This window comes from Mycteria americana, chromosome 2 (assembly GCF_035582795.1).
Source record: "Mycteria americana isolate JAX WOST 10 ecotype Jacksonville Zoo and Gardens chromosome 2, USCA_MyAme_1.0, whole genome shotgun sequence".
Taxonomy (NCBI): Eukaryota; Metazoa; Chordata; class Aves; order Ciconiiformes; family Ciconiidae; genus Mycteria; species Mycteria americana.
In genome coordinates this window covers 173,909,841-173,929,331 of record NC_134366.1, presented here as the reverse complement: position 1 = coordinate 173,929,331, position 19,491 = coordinate 173,909,841, and the positions used below count along the sequence as shown (strand labels likewise).

The 19,491-nt window shown below is 45.5% G+C and overlaps 1 protein-coding gene across 1 annotated transcript; it reads left to right on the top strand.

Moving 5' to 3' along the window:
* Positions 1 to 923: 923 nt before the first annotated feature.
* LOC142406848 (lymphocyte antigen 6E-like) lies at positions 924 to 4,442 on the top strand. Its single transcript, XM_075495774.1, has 3 exons — positions 924 to 975; positions 3,529 to 3,648; positions 4,234 to 4,442. Exons 1-3 carry the CDS (start codon positions 924 to 926, stop codon positions 4,440 to 4,442), a joined length of 381 nt encoding a protein of 126 aa, XP_075351889.1.
* Positions 4,443 to 19,491: the final 15,049 nt, after the last annotated feature.

The window sequence follows — 19,491 nt, the reverse complement described above, 5'->3', positions numbered from 1 at the left end:
CTTGTTTTATTTCTCAGTAATTCTCACTCCCATTCGTAGTTTAACTCCTGCAGCCATTTCCACACACTTTGTGCCTCTGCTGCGTCCTGATTCACTTGGCAAGAAGTGATGAAGTGGTTGTGGGAGCAGAAGGAAGGAGCCCAGAAGGACTGGAAAGGTCATGAGGGACTGGAAAAACCTGACAGAGTCCAGAGTTCATCTACAGGTAGCAACAAGTATCGTCGCTTGAAAACCCTGGATGCTTCTGGAGGACAGAGAAGCAGAGCAAAACAAAAGCATTGGACCCCATCCCTGCCTGGACCATGGGAGCCTCTGAGTGACAGTCTCCAGGCACAAATAGTGCCGTCGCAGGAACAATACAAGCTGGCTTTCAGCTTAAATCACTTTCCTTAGTACAAGTGACTTAATTATGAATGACTGCGGACAATCCAGTGAAAATCTTATTTTTTGCCTCCTCTCCCACTTCCCACAGATATGAAGCTTTCATATCATGGCAGAGAGAAAGAATGGAGGATGCCAGGTGACGCCTACTATCTTGCAAGTGATGAGCCACCCCAGACTGGCACAGCTGCCTCTGCTTTGCTCCAGGTGTTGCGGTTCAGCCCAACGGAGTAAGAAGGGACTCCCATTTTTGAATCAGATAAATTGTTCCCCAAATTAGCAATGCAGACATGGTCAGCAGGAGTAGACCTTGGGAAAAAAGATTGGATCTGAATGAGATGTAAAAAAAAAATTGCTACCTGGAGCCTCGTAATAGGTTCCTACGCACAAACACACCCATCACTGATCACATCCTATGTGCTGTCACTCCCCAAACCTCAAATTACTCTAATCAAAGGAAGTCAAAGTAAACGCGGTCCCAGTATAAAACCTTACTGTGGTGCACCATCCCACATTGTTCAGGCTCTGAGAGCACAACGACCATGAAGGCTTTTCTGATTGCCCTGCTGGCGGCAGTCCTGTGTGCCAAGCAAGGTAAGGAGCTTTGGAGGCTGGGAGAGCCAGATGGAGAGGATGAAAATACCAGAAGATAAATTAGAGATAACGCAGGAACAAGAAGGTTTGACAGCTTTTTTTTGCAATTGGTGAGGTCTTGGTAGCGCAGTTTTTCTTTGGCGTCAGCTGCATCAAGCAATATTTAGTGTGGTTGAGTCTTAGCTTCTGGGTGAGTTCTGCCAAGGCACCCATAACCCAACGAAGATGAGCTCACCGCTCTGGTTTCTCACAGCCTCAAGTATCAAGCTCCGACCACTCACATCTGAAGATAGACATGTGAACTGAAATATGCTAATAGGAATTAAGCTGGGCTCACCCTTTTGCCTTTGGTTTTATTTTTGTTCCTGAATGAAACTTGAGGAGTTGTTGATAAAGGTAATACGGCTGGTATTGACACCTCATCTTCTGCCAACGTTTCGCTTTATTTCCCACAATGACATTACAATTAAGAAACTAGGTTGCTGGTAGATATTTGAAAGCCTGAGAGCTCTTTACTTGTAGCTTTGAAGAGCTTTTTTTAAGTGTCTGGGAGTGAGTGTGTTTATAATGGGATCCATAATGTTCTGTGCTCATCCTCTTTCAAAAGAAGGTGCAGATATAACTAGATAATTGTGTAGAAATATCCAGTTGACAAACATTGGCTCTGTGCATGTATTTGCAATTCTGAGGAGCACTGCAAGCCTTTTTGCACCCTTAAGGCTATTTCTGGCTGCATTCGCAAAACTAGAGCTAATGGAGGGTGGAGGCCAGACACAGGCGAGGCTTTATAACAGCTATAATGGTTTAAGCTGTTATTGTTTCCTGACTGGGAGGGGTTTTCCTTGCATCAGTCAGTGAACACGAGTGCATTTCAGTTGCTTTTGCGCACACGCTGGGGTCTCGGCTCCATCTGCGGCAGGAAGTTTTTCGAACAACTTTGTGAGATTTGGGAGAAAAGCGGATCAGAGAGAGCTACAGGGACTGTGAAATGCAATAACACTTGCTAGGCAGTATGTCTGGGATTGCTCTGGCATGGTCTGCAAAAGGAAAGTAGCCCACAGCTCGGGCTGGGGGACCTCCAGAGGAGAGGTGAGCGGCTGAACTTATCCAAGTGATGGAGAAACAGCGAGTGCTGAACAGTCAGTTAAAGAGAAGTTAAAACCAGGATGCAACAAGGATGATTTTATCTGCTGTTGTGGAGAACACCTGCGCTTGCAACACCTGGCACTAGAAAAGAGCATCTGGGTAGGTTTCAGAGCAAGATGGTCAGTCGTATGCTGGGGCACCAGGACCCAGACCTGGCTCCAGAGCTGTACACGAGGCACCTGAGCTCCCTGCAGCAGAGAGGGGTGGTCTTTTCTCCTCCTACCTGGGGTAGTTAGGGCCTAAAATGGCTTTTAATTCTCTTTTAAAACTACTTCTGGAATTGTCTAACCAAGCGTCATGGGCAGGTTCAACTTCAGAGATGAATTTGAATCAACAGCAGCTGGGCTTTGGAGAGTCCCTGGGAGGAGTTTCCTTGTTAAAAACAGGTTCAGATTCAATTGAAAGGGGCTCTTCTGTGCAGAAATAAGAGCCTTGAGAAAGCCAGGAGGAACTGAACCAGGGAAATTTCAGCCTAATGGAGGACCCTCTCTGGTTTGCAATTTGGTCACCTTCAACCAAGAGCTCTCCACCACTGGTGACAATGGAGCAGGCTGTCCCAAGAGCAGCTTAACTGCCTCTGTCACCCCTGCTCAGGAATGAGGAACATTTCATGGGATCTGAACAGGAGGGAGACAGTTTCCACCAGTTGTGAATCCACTTCCAGGGAACAAAATGGCACATACCTGTGTTTCTGGCGTGGCCAGCTGGCCAGCCTGGAAATTTGACTCAATTTACTTCAGTTTTGTTCAGAAATACATACCCTACCTTCTTCTGGCTTTGTAATAGACCTGGCTCAGCCCTGCTAATAATATCACTGAGAACATGTTGTTCCAGGTGCTGGTAGAAATAATCTCTCTATTGTCCAGAGCAACCTCTCTCAGGGAACTCCCTTTAATGTGGCTCTGTGCCCAGTAATTTAGCTCACAGGGGTGTCATAGGCTTTAGTTAATTCATGTCTGTACAGTGTTTTGCAGATGCAGTCTGAAAATACTAAAAACTAGGCTCTCACCTGAGAACAGTGCCAGTTCATCCTCTCCTTGCCAGAGCTACACTAGACCCATCTGGGCAGGTTGTGAGCTCTGCTTTTTCAGGTTCACTGTCAACCAGGCCAATGCAGACCGGGGGGAGAAAGAAGGGTCACCTGAGAGTGCTGCTCAGGCTGAAAAAATGTGTTTTCAGGTTTAATCACAGAAAATCTCAAGTAAAGAAATAAAACTTGTTTTGTTCTGTTTGTTTGTTTTTTTCAGCTTCATTAATCAAAACCAACTTCTGATTTCACTTGTCATGAAAACTCGTTTGTAACATACTTTTCACCTTGTATTTTCCAAGAAGGGACATGGCTTTTCGCACTTTCTTCCCAGGAGGGCGTTGGAAACCACTAATATATGTCATGTGCGCTCTTTCCAGCTTCCTCGCTGTTTTGCTACACGTGCGACAATGAGCACTCCAACTGGAACTGTCTTAAAACCTACAAGTGTGAAGACCATGAGAAATACTGCCTAACCACATACAGCTCTGCTGGGTTTGGTGAGTACCAACAACATCTCAAGGCTTTTTTTTTTTTTTTTCCCTCCAGAGAAACTGATGTGCAATAGTTTTTTAGGGCAGTAGTTGGTCTTGTTGGAAAGAATTGATCACTGAGGTTTATGGATCACAACACATAACATGTATGAATCCCTCAGCAGTGCTCTGTGATCCACCACTTGCGGTATGTTCCTCACCAATTTGTGGCAGGGCTGGTTGAAGCACACAGATTTTCATGAGCAGACCCTGTTGCTTGATCTGAGAGCTCACACAGATGCTTTGTGATGGAGGCCGAAAAGGTGTTGGCTGTAAGTAATGTGGTTTTAGAAACCAAAAATGCATTGGCAGTGATTTTTTGCTGTCCCACATGAAGCATGGTGTGGGTTTCTACCAAGGACTTTCTAGTGTCATGCATTTGATCCAGGTTGTGTGGACCCTCACCCAGCACTCATCAAATCCGCTGATCGCCATTATTGCTGCATTGCAAATTAAGCATAGTGCAGTATACCTCCTCCTGTCATCCTCTGGTCAGCTCTTGCAGAAGAATCTTAAATCACAGCTCTCCTTTCTCATCTATTCTCCATCCAGGCAAGGACACCGGACACCGCATCACCAAGAAATGTTCTGTAGACTGTCCTGAGACGAACATGAACTTCGGTATCGCGGCTTATTCCACCAAATGCTGTAGTACCTCCCTGTGCAATTTCAGCGGTGCCAACAGTGTAAAAATCAGCTATGCCGTGATGTTCCTGGGAATTGTGGCCAGTTTGATCTGTGTCATCAGGGCAGGATTGTGATGAGGGGTGGGAGAAGATGTGACAACCCAAGAACCTACAAGGTATTCCCCAACTGAGAAACCAACATCCTCTGTCAAGTGTCTCCAACAGGGTCTATGCTACACTGTTTTTTCCGAGACTTTGCTTCAGATCCCATCCACAAAATGGCCTGGTAGTGTAGCTCCTATTTTTTCCCCTGTATCATTTGTTGTTTTGTACTCATTTTCCCTGGGAAAGCTCTTTTGATAGCATGTGTGTGACAATCGTCAGACAAAATAAAGATTTATGTTATTCTGGAGTGTGTTTGTTATATCCACACTAAGATCAGCCTGAGAAAACAGCTCTGCCAGAAAGGGCTGTAGTCTGAATATCTACTTCACATTGAATTCCTCTTTTTAGCACCTGGGAGTCTTCTCCTGGCTGCCTTTCTCAATTGACTGAGTTGCATCCAGCAACTCAAGACAGACACTCCATAAAGCCAGATGTTCTGCCTGATCACTCAGCGCTGACGAATGAAGGTGTCGATCTGGAAAGGTCAAAGATGTCTGTGTTGTTCCCATGGCAAGCAACAGTGAGAATTGTTGTGTAACTTCTAACACACAGGACTAGGGGTTTGCCAGGTATTGGTTGTGCTCCTGGCTGTGCTGCAAAGTTCTCATGTGATCTCTGCAGGGTGGGTGGTTTCAGCTTTTAAAATAGGTAAAGGTCCTGCCCCAAGATGCTGGAGATGTCCAAGATGACAACAGTGATGCTGGCATCTGTCCTCATGGAAAGGGGACCTCCATGCCTGCTTGGAGAAGATGCTGCTGTCTGAGTGATTGCTCTTGACTTCTCTGCAGGGACAGGGGAAACGGGCAGAAAGAGCCTGGCAGAGGCAATGGGTGTCTGATCTGGTGGGGAGGTCTCTGCTCCTTCCCTTTCCTTCCCTTTCCTTTCCTCTGTTGCTGCTGGATTTCCAGACTTGGGGATAGAGGAGATGGGGTGAAGATCCCCACAGCTCTTGGAGGAGCAGAGCTATACCTAAGATGGGCAAAATACATGCACTCTTGGAGCTGGAGGTGCATAATTTCTAGCTGAGCAGCTTATAAGTGCAGTGCTGCATTTTGGGAGGGCTTGTATAGAAGTGGCACCTGGAAGAAGCCCTGACGTTTGCAGCCCAGCTGGATTTGAGGGGAGTCCTGCTCCACCAGTGCTCAAGACAGGCTGCAAAGTGGATGTGTTTCTGTGCAATGGGGAGAAACCGTAGCGCTGGCCGAAGGCTGTGAAGATGGGATTTGGTTTAGTCATCCTATAAAGATTTAATTTCTGGCCAAGGAGGGTGTTCTGGCATTTATTTAAATATAAGATGGGCTAACTGAAGAATGCTAGTGTTGTAGCATTTCTGTGCTGAGGGACCAACAGAAACTTGGTTTTTTGCACTTCTTTTTAATCACTTTTCCCATCACTTTTCCTATATGTTAATCGCAACAATTTCTGAAATGATTCTCAAAGCTTTTGGCCAACTTAAAAATCCACATTTAGTAAAAACATCTGAATTTCACAGTTACTTTTAAATTTCAGCTTTTGTTTCATGAAAACTACATGTTTTCACCAAAATAAAGAAATTGTTTGCCCTTCTCACGTGACAATTTCAACCAGGGTTAGAACAAGAGGAGCAAAACACTCTCCTTCCTTCTCCTTCCTTCTCCTTCCTTCTCCACTCAGCAACTGTGTCAAGGGAAGTAAGTCTTTCCACTCCATCCTCCACCCCCAGTTAAATCCCCTGTTACTCCTTCCAAAATCTTCTTGGAGTTCTTAGCTTCCAAATACTTGTAGACTGTGATATTATCTTCTCCTTTGCCTTGGTCCCTCTGGTGTCCTAATCATCTGTGTCCTTTCTACCCCCATGGGTTCTTTTCAATCTATCTCACCTGGCACTGGTGAGGGCTGAAGATAACTTTAATATCAGGGGGACATATGGGACCAGTTGGAAGAGTGCAGGACCATCTTATGGAAAATCTTGACTGTCAGGAATCCTGCAGTAACTCCTTTAAGAAATACAGCCTTGCCATCTCAAAATCTCAGCAGCTTGCAGGAGACAAGAGATATTTTAGTTTTTGCTTGGATGAGACTACAAGGGAGGGGAAAAAAAAGTGCCTGGCTGAGCTGCTATTTCTGTACCTGTTAATGGAGGCTGTTGGCTGAAATAAATCTGAATGTGGGCTGCCTCTGCAACGCAACGTACGGGCTGCAGAACGGCATCACCTTGTGATTAGAGCCCCCTTTTCTGCTATTACCTCAAATAGTCAGCAATAAAAGTTGATTTACCAGTAAAGACTGATGAAATCCCTTCTGGATTGGGGAAAATATAAAATATTTCACAAGGAAGAGAGGGTTGAAGTGCCTGGCATGGAGGGTTCCAACTTTTGTTTTCCTCCTGGCTGGTGCCTTAGAAAGGCATTGGCCTTATGAAGCCAAACAACACCCTTCCTTTGAGCTTTCTTGGTTAATTGCCACCTCTGTTTCAACCGAGTTTTATGCTCTACCTATTGAGAAAGCAGACGTTTCCTCACCTTAGTCACGCAGGTCTCCATACTAACAATATTTATACCTCCAATTTAGAGGTGTTGGAAAGAGTTACATCACCTCAAGAACTCGGCATGCCTTTTCGATGAGATAATGACTGTAGGTGGATCATATTGGAAGCCCAAATAGTCAATGGGAGATGGAAATCTGAGCAACTTTGAGACTAAGAAAAAAGGGAAACCAAACAGATGGAGAGCAGCAAGGGGCAGAGTCGCTGGCAGAGGCTTGGGGCACACAGGTTGCTCCTGCAGTTCTGAGTGTCATGTGAAAGGGATCCAGCTGGACCGTTTCTGGGACTGTGCCTCCACCCCCATGACTAGATGGCAGAAAGACAACGGTGGGAGGAAAAAAGCAACAGCAATCAGAATAAGATGGGAAAGATTCTGATTTTATACAGGGAGATAGGATGAAACATGATAGAAAAGAAGGAATAAAGAGCACCGTATGGAAATCCGGTGGAGTACTCCTATTTGGCATTTCACATAATTTTGGCTGGCTATAATTTTTTTTTCTGAAGAATTAATGAGTTGAGATCCTTGATCAGGCAATCCCTCATTCTCCATGCTTTAACTGGTTTGTTTTTTTCTTCCTGACATTTATTTTTTGTAATTTGTGAAAAAAAATCACAGCTTGTTCAATGTGATGGGGGTGGGTGTTATTTCTATTTTTTAATTTAAGTGGTCATTTTCATTGCCCAGTGGAATTTATTTTCTAATAAGACAACATTTTCCCTCATATAAAATATCCAATTTTAGAACAGAAACATTTATGATTTTGAACTGCTGTCTTAAAAAGGCCCACAAAAAATGGTGTCTGGTCCCCTACAAAATGCAGTGGAAGGATACTGCTGTACTGCTCTTCTGATCTAGCTGCATTGACAATCCTGGGAGACATTTTGTAGAAGTTTCAATCTCAATTTCCATTTCAAATTCAATCAATTTCCATAGGTACTAAAACAGTGTGCGAGGACAGGTTCTTCAAGGATGCAGCCTGCTCTTAGACCCAAGGTGACCTGGAAAGGAAAACATTCCTCTTCTCACACGGACACTGCTTTGTTTTTGCGTTTTGCTTTTCTTCCACTTATCCAGAATTAGAAACTGTTGCGTACTTAGCACCAGATGAACAAACTGCATTGTGAAACAACTAGGAAAAGAGGAAGCGGGGGGAGAATATATGCCTGTTCAGATTTCCAGCAAAGCATACTTCTACAGACATGCATTGACATGTTACTCTCAATTATCCACCATCTGACACAGCAACTCCATAGTTATTATCCTAGCATCAAGGCAAACACTGCAGAGGTATAAAACCTGTCCTGGGTGAGTCCTGCTTGTTTTGGATGCTGCAAGACCTATAAAGGATGAAGACTTCTCTTCTTGTCGTGCTCATCATAGCCCTGTGCACAGAGAGTGGTGAGTCTCCAAGGATCGCTTTGCACTAGCAAGACTCCCAGACTTGGGCATGTCTTTGATATTGCAGGATGACAAGGGGATTTTGCAGCATGAATGGTAAAGCTGAAGGGTCGTTAGGCTCTAGAGAATATTCCAGTCCTCAGGATAAGAAGGCAGGGGACGTATCCTCACCAGAAGTTGGAAGGATGCTGAGGAGCTGAAGTGGGGGATGAGATACCCACCTCACCTGACTCGTGCAGCCCCAGCCCAGCCCTTGGAGGAACTCAGTGTAGGTAGCTGAGAGCCCTTGCTGCAGCTCCGTGAGAAGGGGGATTAGTGGAGGGATAGACAGAGCTGGACAGGCAAAGGGCAATATCTACAACAAAGCTGCAAATTTGACATGTAACTAACTACAGCCTGATTTTATTTTTTTTTCCACTTGCTTGTTTATTGGTTGCAATTACAAACCATCATTACCTAAATTGGTATTGACGGGCATGCCACAAGAAGATGCAATTCTGGCTCCCATCTCTTTCTTGCAGCTTATTGCTTTGAGACGCAACTTTGCTGATGTTATCCCAGCTCTGGGATGGAGACACAGAGTCCCATTCTCGTTCTGATAACTGGTGGCTGTTTCTCTTGGGAAAGATGCACTGGGAACATGCATTTTAACTCTGCCCGGCTGGGCTCTGCCAAGGACTGCTGCCTTGTGCCTCTGGAAGAAGCCCTGTTTGCACAGGGGTGGGCTGCGGGTCAGCCAAGGAGCAGAGGGTGCAGCCCTGAATATCCCTCTGACTATTCCAGGGGAATAGTTGATTTCCTCAGCCTGGGGGGCTTTTGACTTATTGCAAACTGAGTTTTTCTCAGGCTCTGCTGTAGGGCTTCACCTGCAAATTACTGGCCATTCTCGTCCCAGTCTAGCAGAGCACTTAGGCTCACACTTAATTTGAGGCTGTAAATGTTCTTACTGTGGAACTTCACAGGCTTTAAATTTGGCATGTGCTAAATCATTGTGCTTAACGGGGTTGAGAAAGTTGAGGGCAATAAAAGAAGTCTTTCCTGCAGCTTATCAACTGTAATCACATTTTTTAAAAAGATCACATAATGAGACAGCAAACTTACCAAAGGAGTTGGTGAAAATTAACACATACGCAGCACCACTTCGCTGTGCAACCTAGCCAGAAGGCTGGTTGCTGTTCCAATTAATCCTGAACCTGACTGATTTTAACAGTGTAAATCCTGCATCTGCTGGCACTTGCACTTGCTAATGCTTTACACGTGTAAGTTGTTTATCTGGGTGACTCTAATTATTCACATGAAAATCTTCCTTGAGGAATATTCTTTTCCAGTTAGAGCAGAGGTCTTGCTAGGCACAGACAGGAGACCTCCAAAGGCAGTCTGGTTTAACCCCAGGTTTGCATTCTGAGCAGGGCACATTTCTAAAGAAATATTGTTCCCTTCCCCACTCAGCCCTCGTTACAACAGGTATCTCAACAGATGCAATAAAATCAGAAGTGTTTTTCGGTCGCATGAGCAATTGTTGTTCTTATCAGGACAGAAGATCAAAATTGTCCTGCTTGACTTCAGGGTCTTAACTGAGCTACCAGGTTAGGAGCTCACATGCCTCCAGAGTCCTCTATCGTAAATGTGAGTGAGAGAGAAACCTCCTGAGCACAGACAGATGTTGGCAAACTCACCCCTGCGGGTGCTTGCCCCCTCCCCTGGCTAGAAGGGTTGCGGGGCAACTCTACTCTTAAATTTAGCAGCTTTGGGAGGTTGGGATGAAACAGGACTTGGGCATGTAACAAGCTCCACTGTTTCCTGCGTAGATTCAGGAAGTTTTTCTTGGAATAGGCTTGATTAAAGAAGCTGCATTAATTAAAGAATAAGACGAGTTACATGTCTGGAAAACCCAGTTGTGTTAATTAAGGAATAAAATGGGTTACATGTCTGGAAAACCCAGTTTGGGGACTCTAGCGTACGGTTATTCTGGGAGGAAAGGGTGGTTCCCAGTGGGGTGGGGCAGAAATGTGCCTGTGTGGGGTTTGCACAAGACAAGATAATAAAGCCACACTGTTTTGACTGCAGATAGTCTAAAGGAGGGTCCCAGACTTGAAAAGAAAATGTAGCCTGCAGTGTCAGGAGAATACTGAACGCAAGAGCCAGGCAAGACAGCCAAGAGAGTCTGGAGATGGAAATGACCGTGACCAAAATAGGAAGCAAATTGCAACAGTCTTGGTATCAAGTCAGAGTGAGCTGGGTGCCCTGTCTGAGGCTTTTGAAATCGTAAGGGCATAGCAACAGAGGGACATGGGATGTAAGTCACTGCAAGCCCAGTTGCCTGGCCTCTGTGTCCTCTGCTAGCTGCTCTTCAGTGAGAGACAACAGAGGGAGAATAGGATCTGCGAGGACTACAGACCACAAGAGGAAATTAATGGTCAGTGCTGGGTGGCCATGGAAAGGGCAAAGGGGCTGTTAGCTGGAGAGGGGAGAGAAGACAGTTTCCACAAAGACAGAGAAGGATGAATAGTGCCCTAAAAGGCATTTTTGTGGCTTCCTGTGAAATACAGTGCACGCCCTGGTCACCTGGGTCACAGTAGGAGCTGGGGCCAGGTCTGGGCTAGTAGGATGACAGGGAGAAGAGAGCCTGTTTGGGCCATATGAGCTTGTCTAAGGTCAAACAAGGGCAGCAATGAGGTTGGGACATTGCTGGCGAAGGCACCAACAAGGGCAAAGAAGCTTGAGCAAGGGAGAAGAAGAGTGAGGGAGACAAAGAGCAAGGAAGGCAAAGAGCAAGGAAGGCAAAGAGCAAGGAAGGCAAAGAAGGTCAGGCAAGGGAGAAGAAGAGTGAGGGAGACAAAGAGCAAGGAAGGCAAAGGACAGTGCTGGTACAAAAATAAAGTGGGTAATAAAGGGATAGCCTGGAAATGAGAAGAATGAACCTAATCCCTGGTGGGTGACCTTACTGCAGGAGTGTTTGCTCCAGATAAACAGATGAGTAGGAAATTCCGCTTATCATGCAAAGAAACCTTCCCCGAGGATCTCTTTACTATGAATGACTGCTTTAGCTTACTCGAGTGCAAGCTGCTTCCATTCATTCGTATTAGCACAGCATTTGCAGATGCAGAGTGTTACAGATGTACACACTTTGTAGCATTAGGCAGTCATCACCCACGGATGGCTGTGAAAAGGATTCTGCTGCAGCCAAGGGGGTGGTTTGCTGAGCCCTGTCTTCTACAGGTCCAAGACTGCCTCCTGACTCAGGAGAGCTCTGAAAATGAACCAGCCAAATGCAAGCATCCATCTTCCCAGCAAACACTGAGAAGCAGATCTAGGTCACTTGTCCCTCATTTGAGATACATTGTGGGGGCATGCAGCAAAATATTCACGGCTAGTATGGCCAGGGGGGTTACTCTTAGGTGTGTGTCCCTTTTTATATTAAAAAATTGGATTAGATTAGATATTAGATATTATATTGGATTGGATATTAGGAAAAATTTCTTTACTGAAAGGGTGGTCAAGCATTGGAACAGGCTGCCCAGAGAGGTGGTGGAGTCACCATCCCTGGAGGAGTTAAAAAACCGTGTAGATGTGGCACTTCAGGACATGGTTTAGTAGGCATGGAGGTGTCGGGTTGATGGTTGGACTAGATGATCTTAGAGGTCTTTTCCAACCTTACTGATTCTATTAAAAAGATTTTTTAAATAATTCACTGTTGGTCTGTGTGCTCTGAGAAAGGATGTGTAGGCCAGGACTCTTCAGATGACTTGAAGAGGATGTGAAAGAGTGTGGACAACAATCCACTGGTCTCTTCCCATACAAGAACAGCAAACAGGGCTTGGAGGAGCTAGGTTGGAAAGAACCCACAAGAGCTTCATGCTGCAAGTGGTAGTAGACTGGGGTGCGCTTCCCAAAAGCACACTGGGGATGCCAGATGTTTAAATGGATTCAGGGGAGACTCAAGTAAGTATCCAGAAGGCAGACCCCTTGAGGCTTACTAAATGAGCAAACCACATCAGTGTCAGGAATCCGAGCTTAAAGTAATTTGGGTCCAGGAGAGTTGCTTGGGCCACGTTTCACACACCCAGGAGTTTGTCTGCCTGTGGCTGCTGCGCTTGACAGATCCTCCATCTGGACCAGCACCACCAGTTTTGTGCTCCTACAGATATTTCTAGAGGTGATTGATGGGTGTCGTGTGCTTCTTTTGCAGCTTTCTCCTTGACTTGTTTCACATGCAAAGATGCATCTTCCAATATACATTGTCTCAGTACAACCACGTGCTCTGACCATGAGAAGTACTGTCTCACAACCTATTCTACCAGGGGACTTGGTAAGTGTGAACCTTTTCTAAGGCTCTGATGACAAGATGGGGTTCAGGTTAGGCTGACTGCAGAGCCTCCTCCCACCATGAGGTGTGGTGGAAGAATTAATGAGGACACGAGAGAGCAAATTTTGCAGCAGGTGGGAACTCAGCATAGCCCATCTCTGTTGTGATATATCATAACAATACTGCACTGCTGATTAAACACACTTAGGAATGGGAGACACTGGAAGAGAGAGGATTTCTCTGCACAAACCCGTTGTCTCATCTCCAAGCTCAAATATATGTTCATGAGGTGGTGGAATTGGAAAGAATCAGGTACTGTGGAAGGAGCAATCCCAAGGCATGGTGACGATGACGTCTTGCAATCTTGCACTGTACAAATGCATTAGATCTCCAGATTCTTGCCCTAGGTTGCACTCAGCTGGCCCTGAAAACAGCAGAAGAGTCATAAGGCCGGAAGATGGTCTCCATAGGTCACATATACACAAATAATGATGCAGTGTGATGAAGCCCAAGGGAAAACCAACAGCATTAAATACAGAACAACGTATTCCCCACTGGATATTGCACAGTCAGTTTATCACTGAAGTCTGTAAAAAATACACAAGATTAAAAACCTGACTTTTCTTCCTGTTTTCTCTCTCCCACTTCAGGTAATGACCGTAACCAGCGTATTACCAAGAAATGTTCTGCATTTTGCCCAGCAATTGACCTGAATATTGGCATAGCTGGTGTTGCTACCAGCTGCTGCGAGACTTCCTTGTGCAACATCAGTGGTGCCAGCAGTGTGAAAACCAGCTACACTATGATAGCTCTGGGCGTCTTGGCCAGTCTCGCCTGCATCCTCCGGCTGGGTTTTTAAAGGAGCTGGCGGGGGGGGGGGGGGGAAGGAGCTGTTGGCCTTACACTGCAAGGGATCAAACTGTACAGTGTGAATGCTGCCCTGTTTCTCCTACCTGGAAGGTCATATTCCCATCAGCAAATATTTTTGCTCTTTCTGTGCTCTGATGACAATGCATAAGAGCACAGCCCTACCTCAAAATGATGTTTGGAAGAGAAAGGCATGATGTGGAGCCCTGCACGTGCAGAAGGGTGCCCTATAGTCACCATCTCTCCTACTATTGGCCTTTATAACTCCATGCATTTTTTTTTCCCCCTTCATTTTGTCCCTTCCATTCTCTTGTGTCATTTTTCCCTCTCTACCATTTTCTGCCCTGTATCATTTTGCTCTGAGGAAGCTTTTAATATTAGAGTTGTTAAACAGAAGCTGGGCACAATAAAGTGTTGTTTTATTCTATTGTATGACGGTGTGGTATGGTACATTGGGCGTAGCGGCTGGACGTATCCATGTTAGCAGCAACAAAAGCGGAGGCTTTAGTCTGCAACTCGAATTGAAATAATGCTGGAATATATTGCAATTGCTTTGCATTCACTTCAGGAAGCCTCTCCCCAGATTTTCTTTTTTTTTTCTGCATTGGCAGAAGTGTCATTTTGTGACTCCATTTCAGAGTAAACTGTATTCTCTGTAACGTGCTTTCCATTTCTCTTCTGGGTCAGCTGGCTGAAAGGAAATGGCTGTTGAGCTCGCCAGCAGGCAAACAGAAGGGACAAGGCAGGACTCAACACGAAGGGATCTTAAGCATTAAGTTTTCTTTAAACTGATTTAAGATTTGCCAGTGGAAATTGCTTTATAAGCATTACAGATTATTTTGAAAGGGGAGAAAAGCATCTTGCGTGGTGCTTAAAGGAAAATCATCAGAAAAGACACGCAGTTTCTACTGTATGTCTGCTGGAGTCTGGAAATTTCAGCTTCATCTATAACAAAATACTAACTTTGAAAATAACTCTTTTATGTTTGCTAGTCAAGTTTCCTATTGGGAAAATCGAAGGAACTCATTCCCCTGCACTGGCCTTCCTTGTGGATAATCTTAGCTACGAATGAGAGATTTGCTCACTCAAACCCTTCCGAAGTGAGTCACAGGAGGCTGAAATGCTTTCTCCTGAGCTGAAGAAGCTCTCCACTAGGATTACCCCAACAAGATCTCCCAGGGTAATTAGTTGGGTGCAGCTCACCCAGCTGGTTTTCTCTCTGTAGACTCATTGCACCGGCAGAGCAGCTACACACTTTGCTCACTCCGCTGGGTGTCTGCCGAGAGCAGAGGAACACCACCGCTCAGAAACAGCCAGATCTTTATAACAGGTTTGCAAAGGAAATGTGGTCTCATGGCTCCAGCTCACCCAACCTGCTCCCATGCCTTCTTGTCCACCCTTTCCCCCATCCACATCCAACCCTCAGCTATGCACTCCCTGGCTGTTTTCTCTCCCAGCCTTCCTTGTTGGCTTCTTCATGCAGTCTTAGTCTGGGCTTTACCTCCAACCTCTATTTTCTTGCTAGAGCCTCGGCTAATTTATTTCTCCTTGGTGCAAATGCAAGGTTGGCCAAGGTTACTCCATCTTTAGCCATGAGACTCTCTGTTGTCCTCACAGTTTCTGTTGCACTGCCATCCCACAGCTGAGCTGGCTCCATTCTTCTGTTCAATCTACTCTCTTCACCTTTCTTCCTCTCCTGCCAGATTTAGAGCTATTCAACTGGCACACACATTTGAACACCTCGAATGAGCCAAGAACTGTTCTGTGGCCTTGGATGGCCATACTCTGCCCCACACCCAGATGGTAAGGTGGTAACAACTGAACTATTTGAGGTAGTCTTCAGCCTTCGCTAGCCACAGGTTTAGGATTTCTTAGGGACAATAATGGTTGGCACAAGCAAAGGCAAGCTGGGGCTAGTACTGCCGCAGGTGTTGTCCTGCTGAGCTTGTGAATACAGACCTGCTCTTGGCATCTAGGTTTAAAATAAGGTCATGTCTCGTGCTACCTGAACTTGGCAGGTGCCTCAGTTTTGGGCTGGGAGGGAACCTGGCACGTGAAGGAAGATATAAAAATGTGTGGGCAAAGGGGGCGAAAGCACGTGGTAGAGCCTGCTTCTGCCGTGGAGGGTTTCATGGTCTGCTTATGGCTGTTGCATGGAGAAGTTATGAACAGCACTGGGAAGCCAGGAGTGCCATTCCTAAGGGAGCAGCTCCATCCATGGGTCCCAGCCTGCCTCCCTCTTGCCTGGTTTCTCCCTGATCCCATAGGTTTCGCATTCCCTACTGCCCAGCAACACAACCCATGCATGTGGGCCAAAGACTGACGCATATCTGAAGTTACATAAAAGGGTCCTTATCTGGAAGCGGGAGCAGCAATTGCCCTGAGGCACAAGAGGTCCTAAACCCATGAAAGCTCCCTTAGTGAACCCTCCCTTGGCAATGGGTGTTGTGTAAGAGGAGACTCCTCTTTGCCAGCCTCCCTGAGAAATCCTGATGTGACATCTCCCACACAGATGCTGCTGCCTAATTCCACATCTCTTGGCCCAGGGTTTCTTATTTGTTGGCTCCCATGGTTGCATACTCCTTGGATGGGAGTGGCGAGCTGCCCTGCAGAGACATCTGGGATGCCTGGAGGGCTCTCAGGAAGAAGAGGCGCTTCTCACTCAAATAGTTGGGATTGCTCCTGAAAGGTAGCTGGCTCCCTCTGTGTGGGTTATCTAAGAGCTCGATTTTCAGTGCTCTGAGTCACTGCGCCAGGACCTGAATCAGCCAAGGGGGCCTTGCCCTGCCTAAATTAGGCACCTGGAGGAGGTGGTTTAACTTTGGCCCTTCTTTTCCCTCACTTAGGTCTCGATCACCACTGATTCTGAAGGACCTATGCTGCCTTCTGCTCTCCTCAAATAATTTGGCTGTCTTTTCCCTCACAACATGAAATTTCTCCCCTTTCTCTCTGCTTATTTCCCCAGATCTGATTAACACTCAGTGAATCAATGACAAAGCAAGAGAAAAGATGGATGTAAAAGATCAAAGCAAGGTCTTCACTGGGTCTAAAAAGCTTCTGGAAACCACGGAAAGTGACAAAAGCATTCTTTTTTCAAAATTAACTGCTCCTCTCTTGTCATATAGCCAACTCATGGCTCCATTTTGAGGTCCATTTTAGTTTACCTGAATGGGTCGCTGTTGTGGTTTAGTGGCACCACACAGCCACTCACTCACCCTCCCCCCCCCCCAGTGGGATGGGGGAGAGAATCGGAAGGGCAAAAGTAAGAAAACTCATGGGTTGAGATAAGACCAGTTTAATAATTGAAAAATATTATAATAACAATAACAATAACAATAATAATAACAATAGTAATAGTAATAGTAATAGTAATAGTAATAGTAATAGTAATAATAACAACATAATGAAAAGGAAGACAACAGGGGAGAGAGAGGAACAAAACCCAGGAAAAAACAAGTGATACAACTGCTCACCACCCGCCGACCAACACCCAGCCAGTCCCTGAGCGGGGATTGCTGCTCCCTGGCCAACTCCCCCCAGTTTCAATACTGAGCATGACGTCATATGCTATGGAATAGCCCTTTGGCCAGTTGGGGTCAGCTGTCCTGGCCGTGCCCTCTCCCAGCTTCTTGTGCACCTGGCAGAGCATGGGAAGTTGAAAAGTCCTTGACTATGTAAACATTACTTAGCAACAACTAAAACATCAGTGTGTTATCAACATTATTCTCATCCTAAATCCAAAACACAGCACTGTATTAGATACTGGGAAGAAAATTAGCTCTATCCCAGCTGGAACCAGGACAGTAGCGATGAGATTATTCTACATAGGTGACTCAGCTTCCTTGCGTTTTTTGCAGTCTTCCTCAATCTTACTTCTCATTTGGTGTCGTTGGCTGGCCTGCTCCAGGCCCTCCTCCAGGCTGAAGGCTGCGATGCCGAGCAGCAGGAGACACCCTCCCCACATTGGCTGCTTAAGTGTTGCCTCTGACTGCATTGACTTTTGTAATCTGTCCTCTTGAGAAAGAAGGAATCACTGCGACCCAGTCACTGTGCTGCAAAATTACCGCTCTCCAGATGCTGGGAAGAGGGCATGCTCCAGCATTGCAGTACACCTAGTACTAACGAAGATGTTAATGTCCTGGGGACAGTTCCCAGATAACTGTTTGACAGAGAAGAACTTGTTTCCTACTCAAATTTCTCTCCTTAGTACACGTTTGTTGGCAGTGCTGTGGATGTCTTAGCCTCACCACTCTCTTTCAAAACTGACTTGAGGAGGCCTGATGAAAGGACTGAGCCAACATCCTGTTGCATGAACGTTCATGTAGAAACAAATGGATGTTGGCAAAGTCAACATGAGAGGGGATACGGCAATAATTATAGAACTCTTTCATTCATGGAGGAGGGGAAAAGGAATATATATAACAGAAGTCTATGGGATAATTAATAGGAACAAAAAAAGGAAAAACTGGTTGCTTCTTTTTACCCTCATTGCAAAATACCAGCAAGAAGACACACCCACTAATTATGAAGAACAACCTGTTCATAACACACTTGGGCAGTAAACCGAATTGCCCTCTGCAAAGCAGAAGTCTTGATTTGATCATCACCAGCATGTTCCCTGCTGACCTCACAAACCTCCAAAAACAAGAGCGGGGATGACTGTTTTGTCATCGGGCTTGAATAACTCTGGAATTCACCACCTGATGATATCATTCTAGGAGCAGTTTATGAGAGCCTGAAAAGTATCAGAAACTCACATGGATAAGGAAATCATCCCGTGTTGGAATGATTCATATTAGAAACAGACAAAACCACCCCTACTGATGGCTACTTCTAGGGAACTGCCTGTTAAGTTATTCCATAATTGCCAGCAAAAGGGGTGTTTGGCAATTTTTTCTTTTGCACGTTCTGCTACCTGCTGTCCAGGACTAATCTCACTTTGGAAGAAGCTCTGTTGAGATGGTAGCTCGAGCTCTTACAAGATGCATCTTGTATTACGGTCTGTTTCCCAGAATGACAGAAACAAATTTTAAGAAATTCAGAGGACAGCAACACAGAGGAAGAGAAGAAAAGGGATTGATTTAAGAGGAGAGATTGAAAAAGAGACAGTTTGAGTGATGGCTTTTTTCAAAGTAGAGCAGCAATTCCAGGATGCCAATTTGTGGTATCGTAAATGGAGGTCTGATTTCCAGAAACTGTTGGGTGTGGAGAAAAGCAGACCCTCTAAAGGATCCCTGAAATAGAAGCAAAACTTCATTAAATGAAAAGTGTATAAAGTATTTGAGAATTACAACCAAGAGAGGAGCAAGCAGAGGTATTAACTACAGATAATGGAAAACTGATAAAGAAATGAAGACTGACATGAAAATTTGAGGAAAATCTTCTGTTTAAGTAACCAGTAGCTAATTTCATTTAGTGTAAAATACAGTGATTTTATTGGAGGTAAACCAGCATAGGCCAGTTGAGAGTCTGAGCTTCTGGTACCATGGAATAATTAAAGAAAATGAACGGTATGAGCCCTGGTACGTCATGTGCTGACTATCCAAGGGGATTAGAAAAATGCACTGCTAGGACTATCTCCCTGTGCCTCTGGGCTGCACTATTTCATCAGCGCAGCTGCTGCTTCTGCTGGGAGGAAGGAAAAGAAGAAACTAGGAGGAGAAGAGAGCAGATCCTCATTTCCCATCACTCATATGACCGGAAGAGCAAGAAATGTGTTGCTAAAAGGACATCTCCCCAAGGTGCCAGCCTGTTCCATGGGCCTCAGGATGGAGAACTCCCACATGCACATTACACACCCTTGGGTTGATTTCATGTCCACCTGTGAGCCATCTGGAACCTGTAAAACTGCTGCCATTCAAAAGGTATATAACCTGCGCTCCAAACATCTTCCCAGTCCAGCTGAGAGGATCTGATGGAG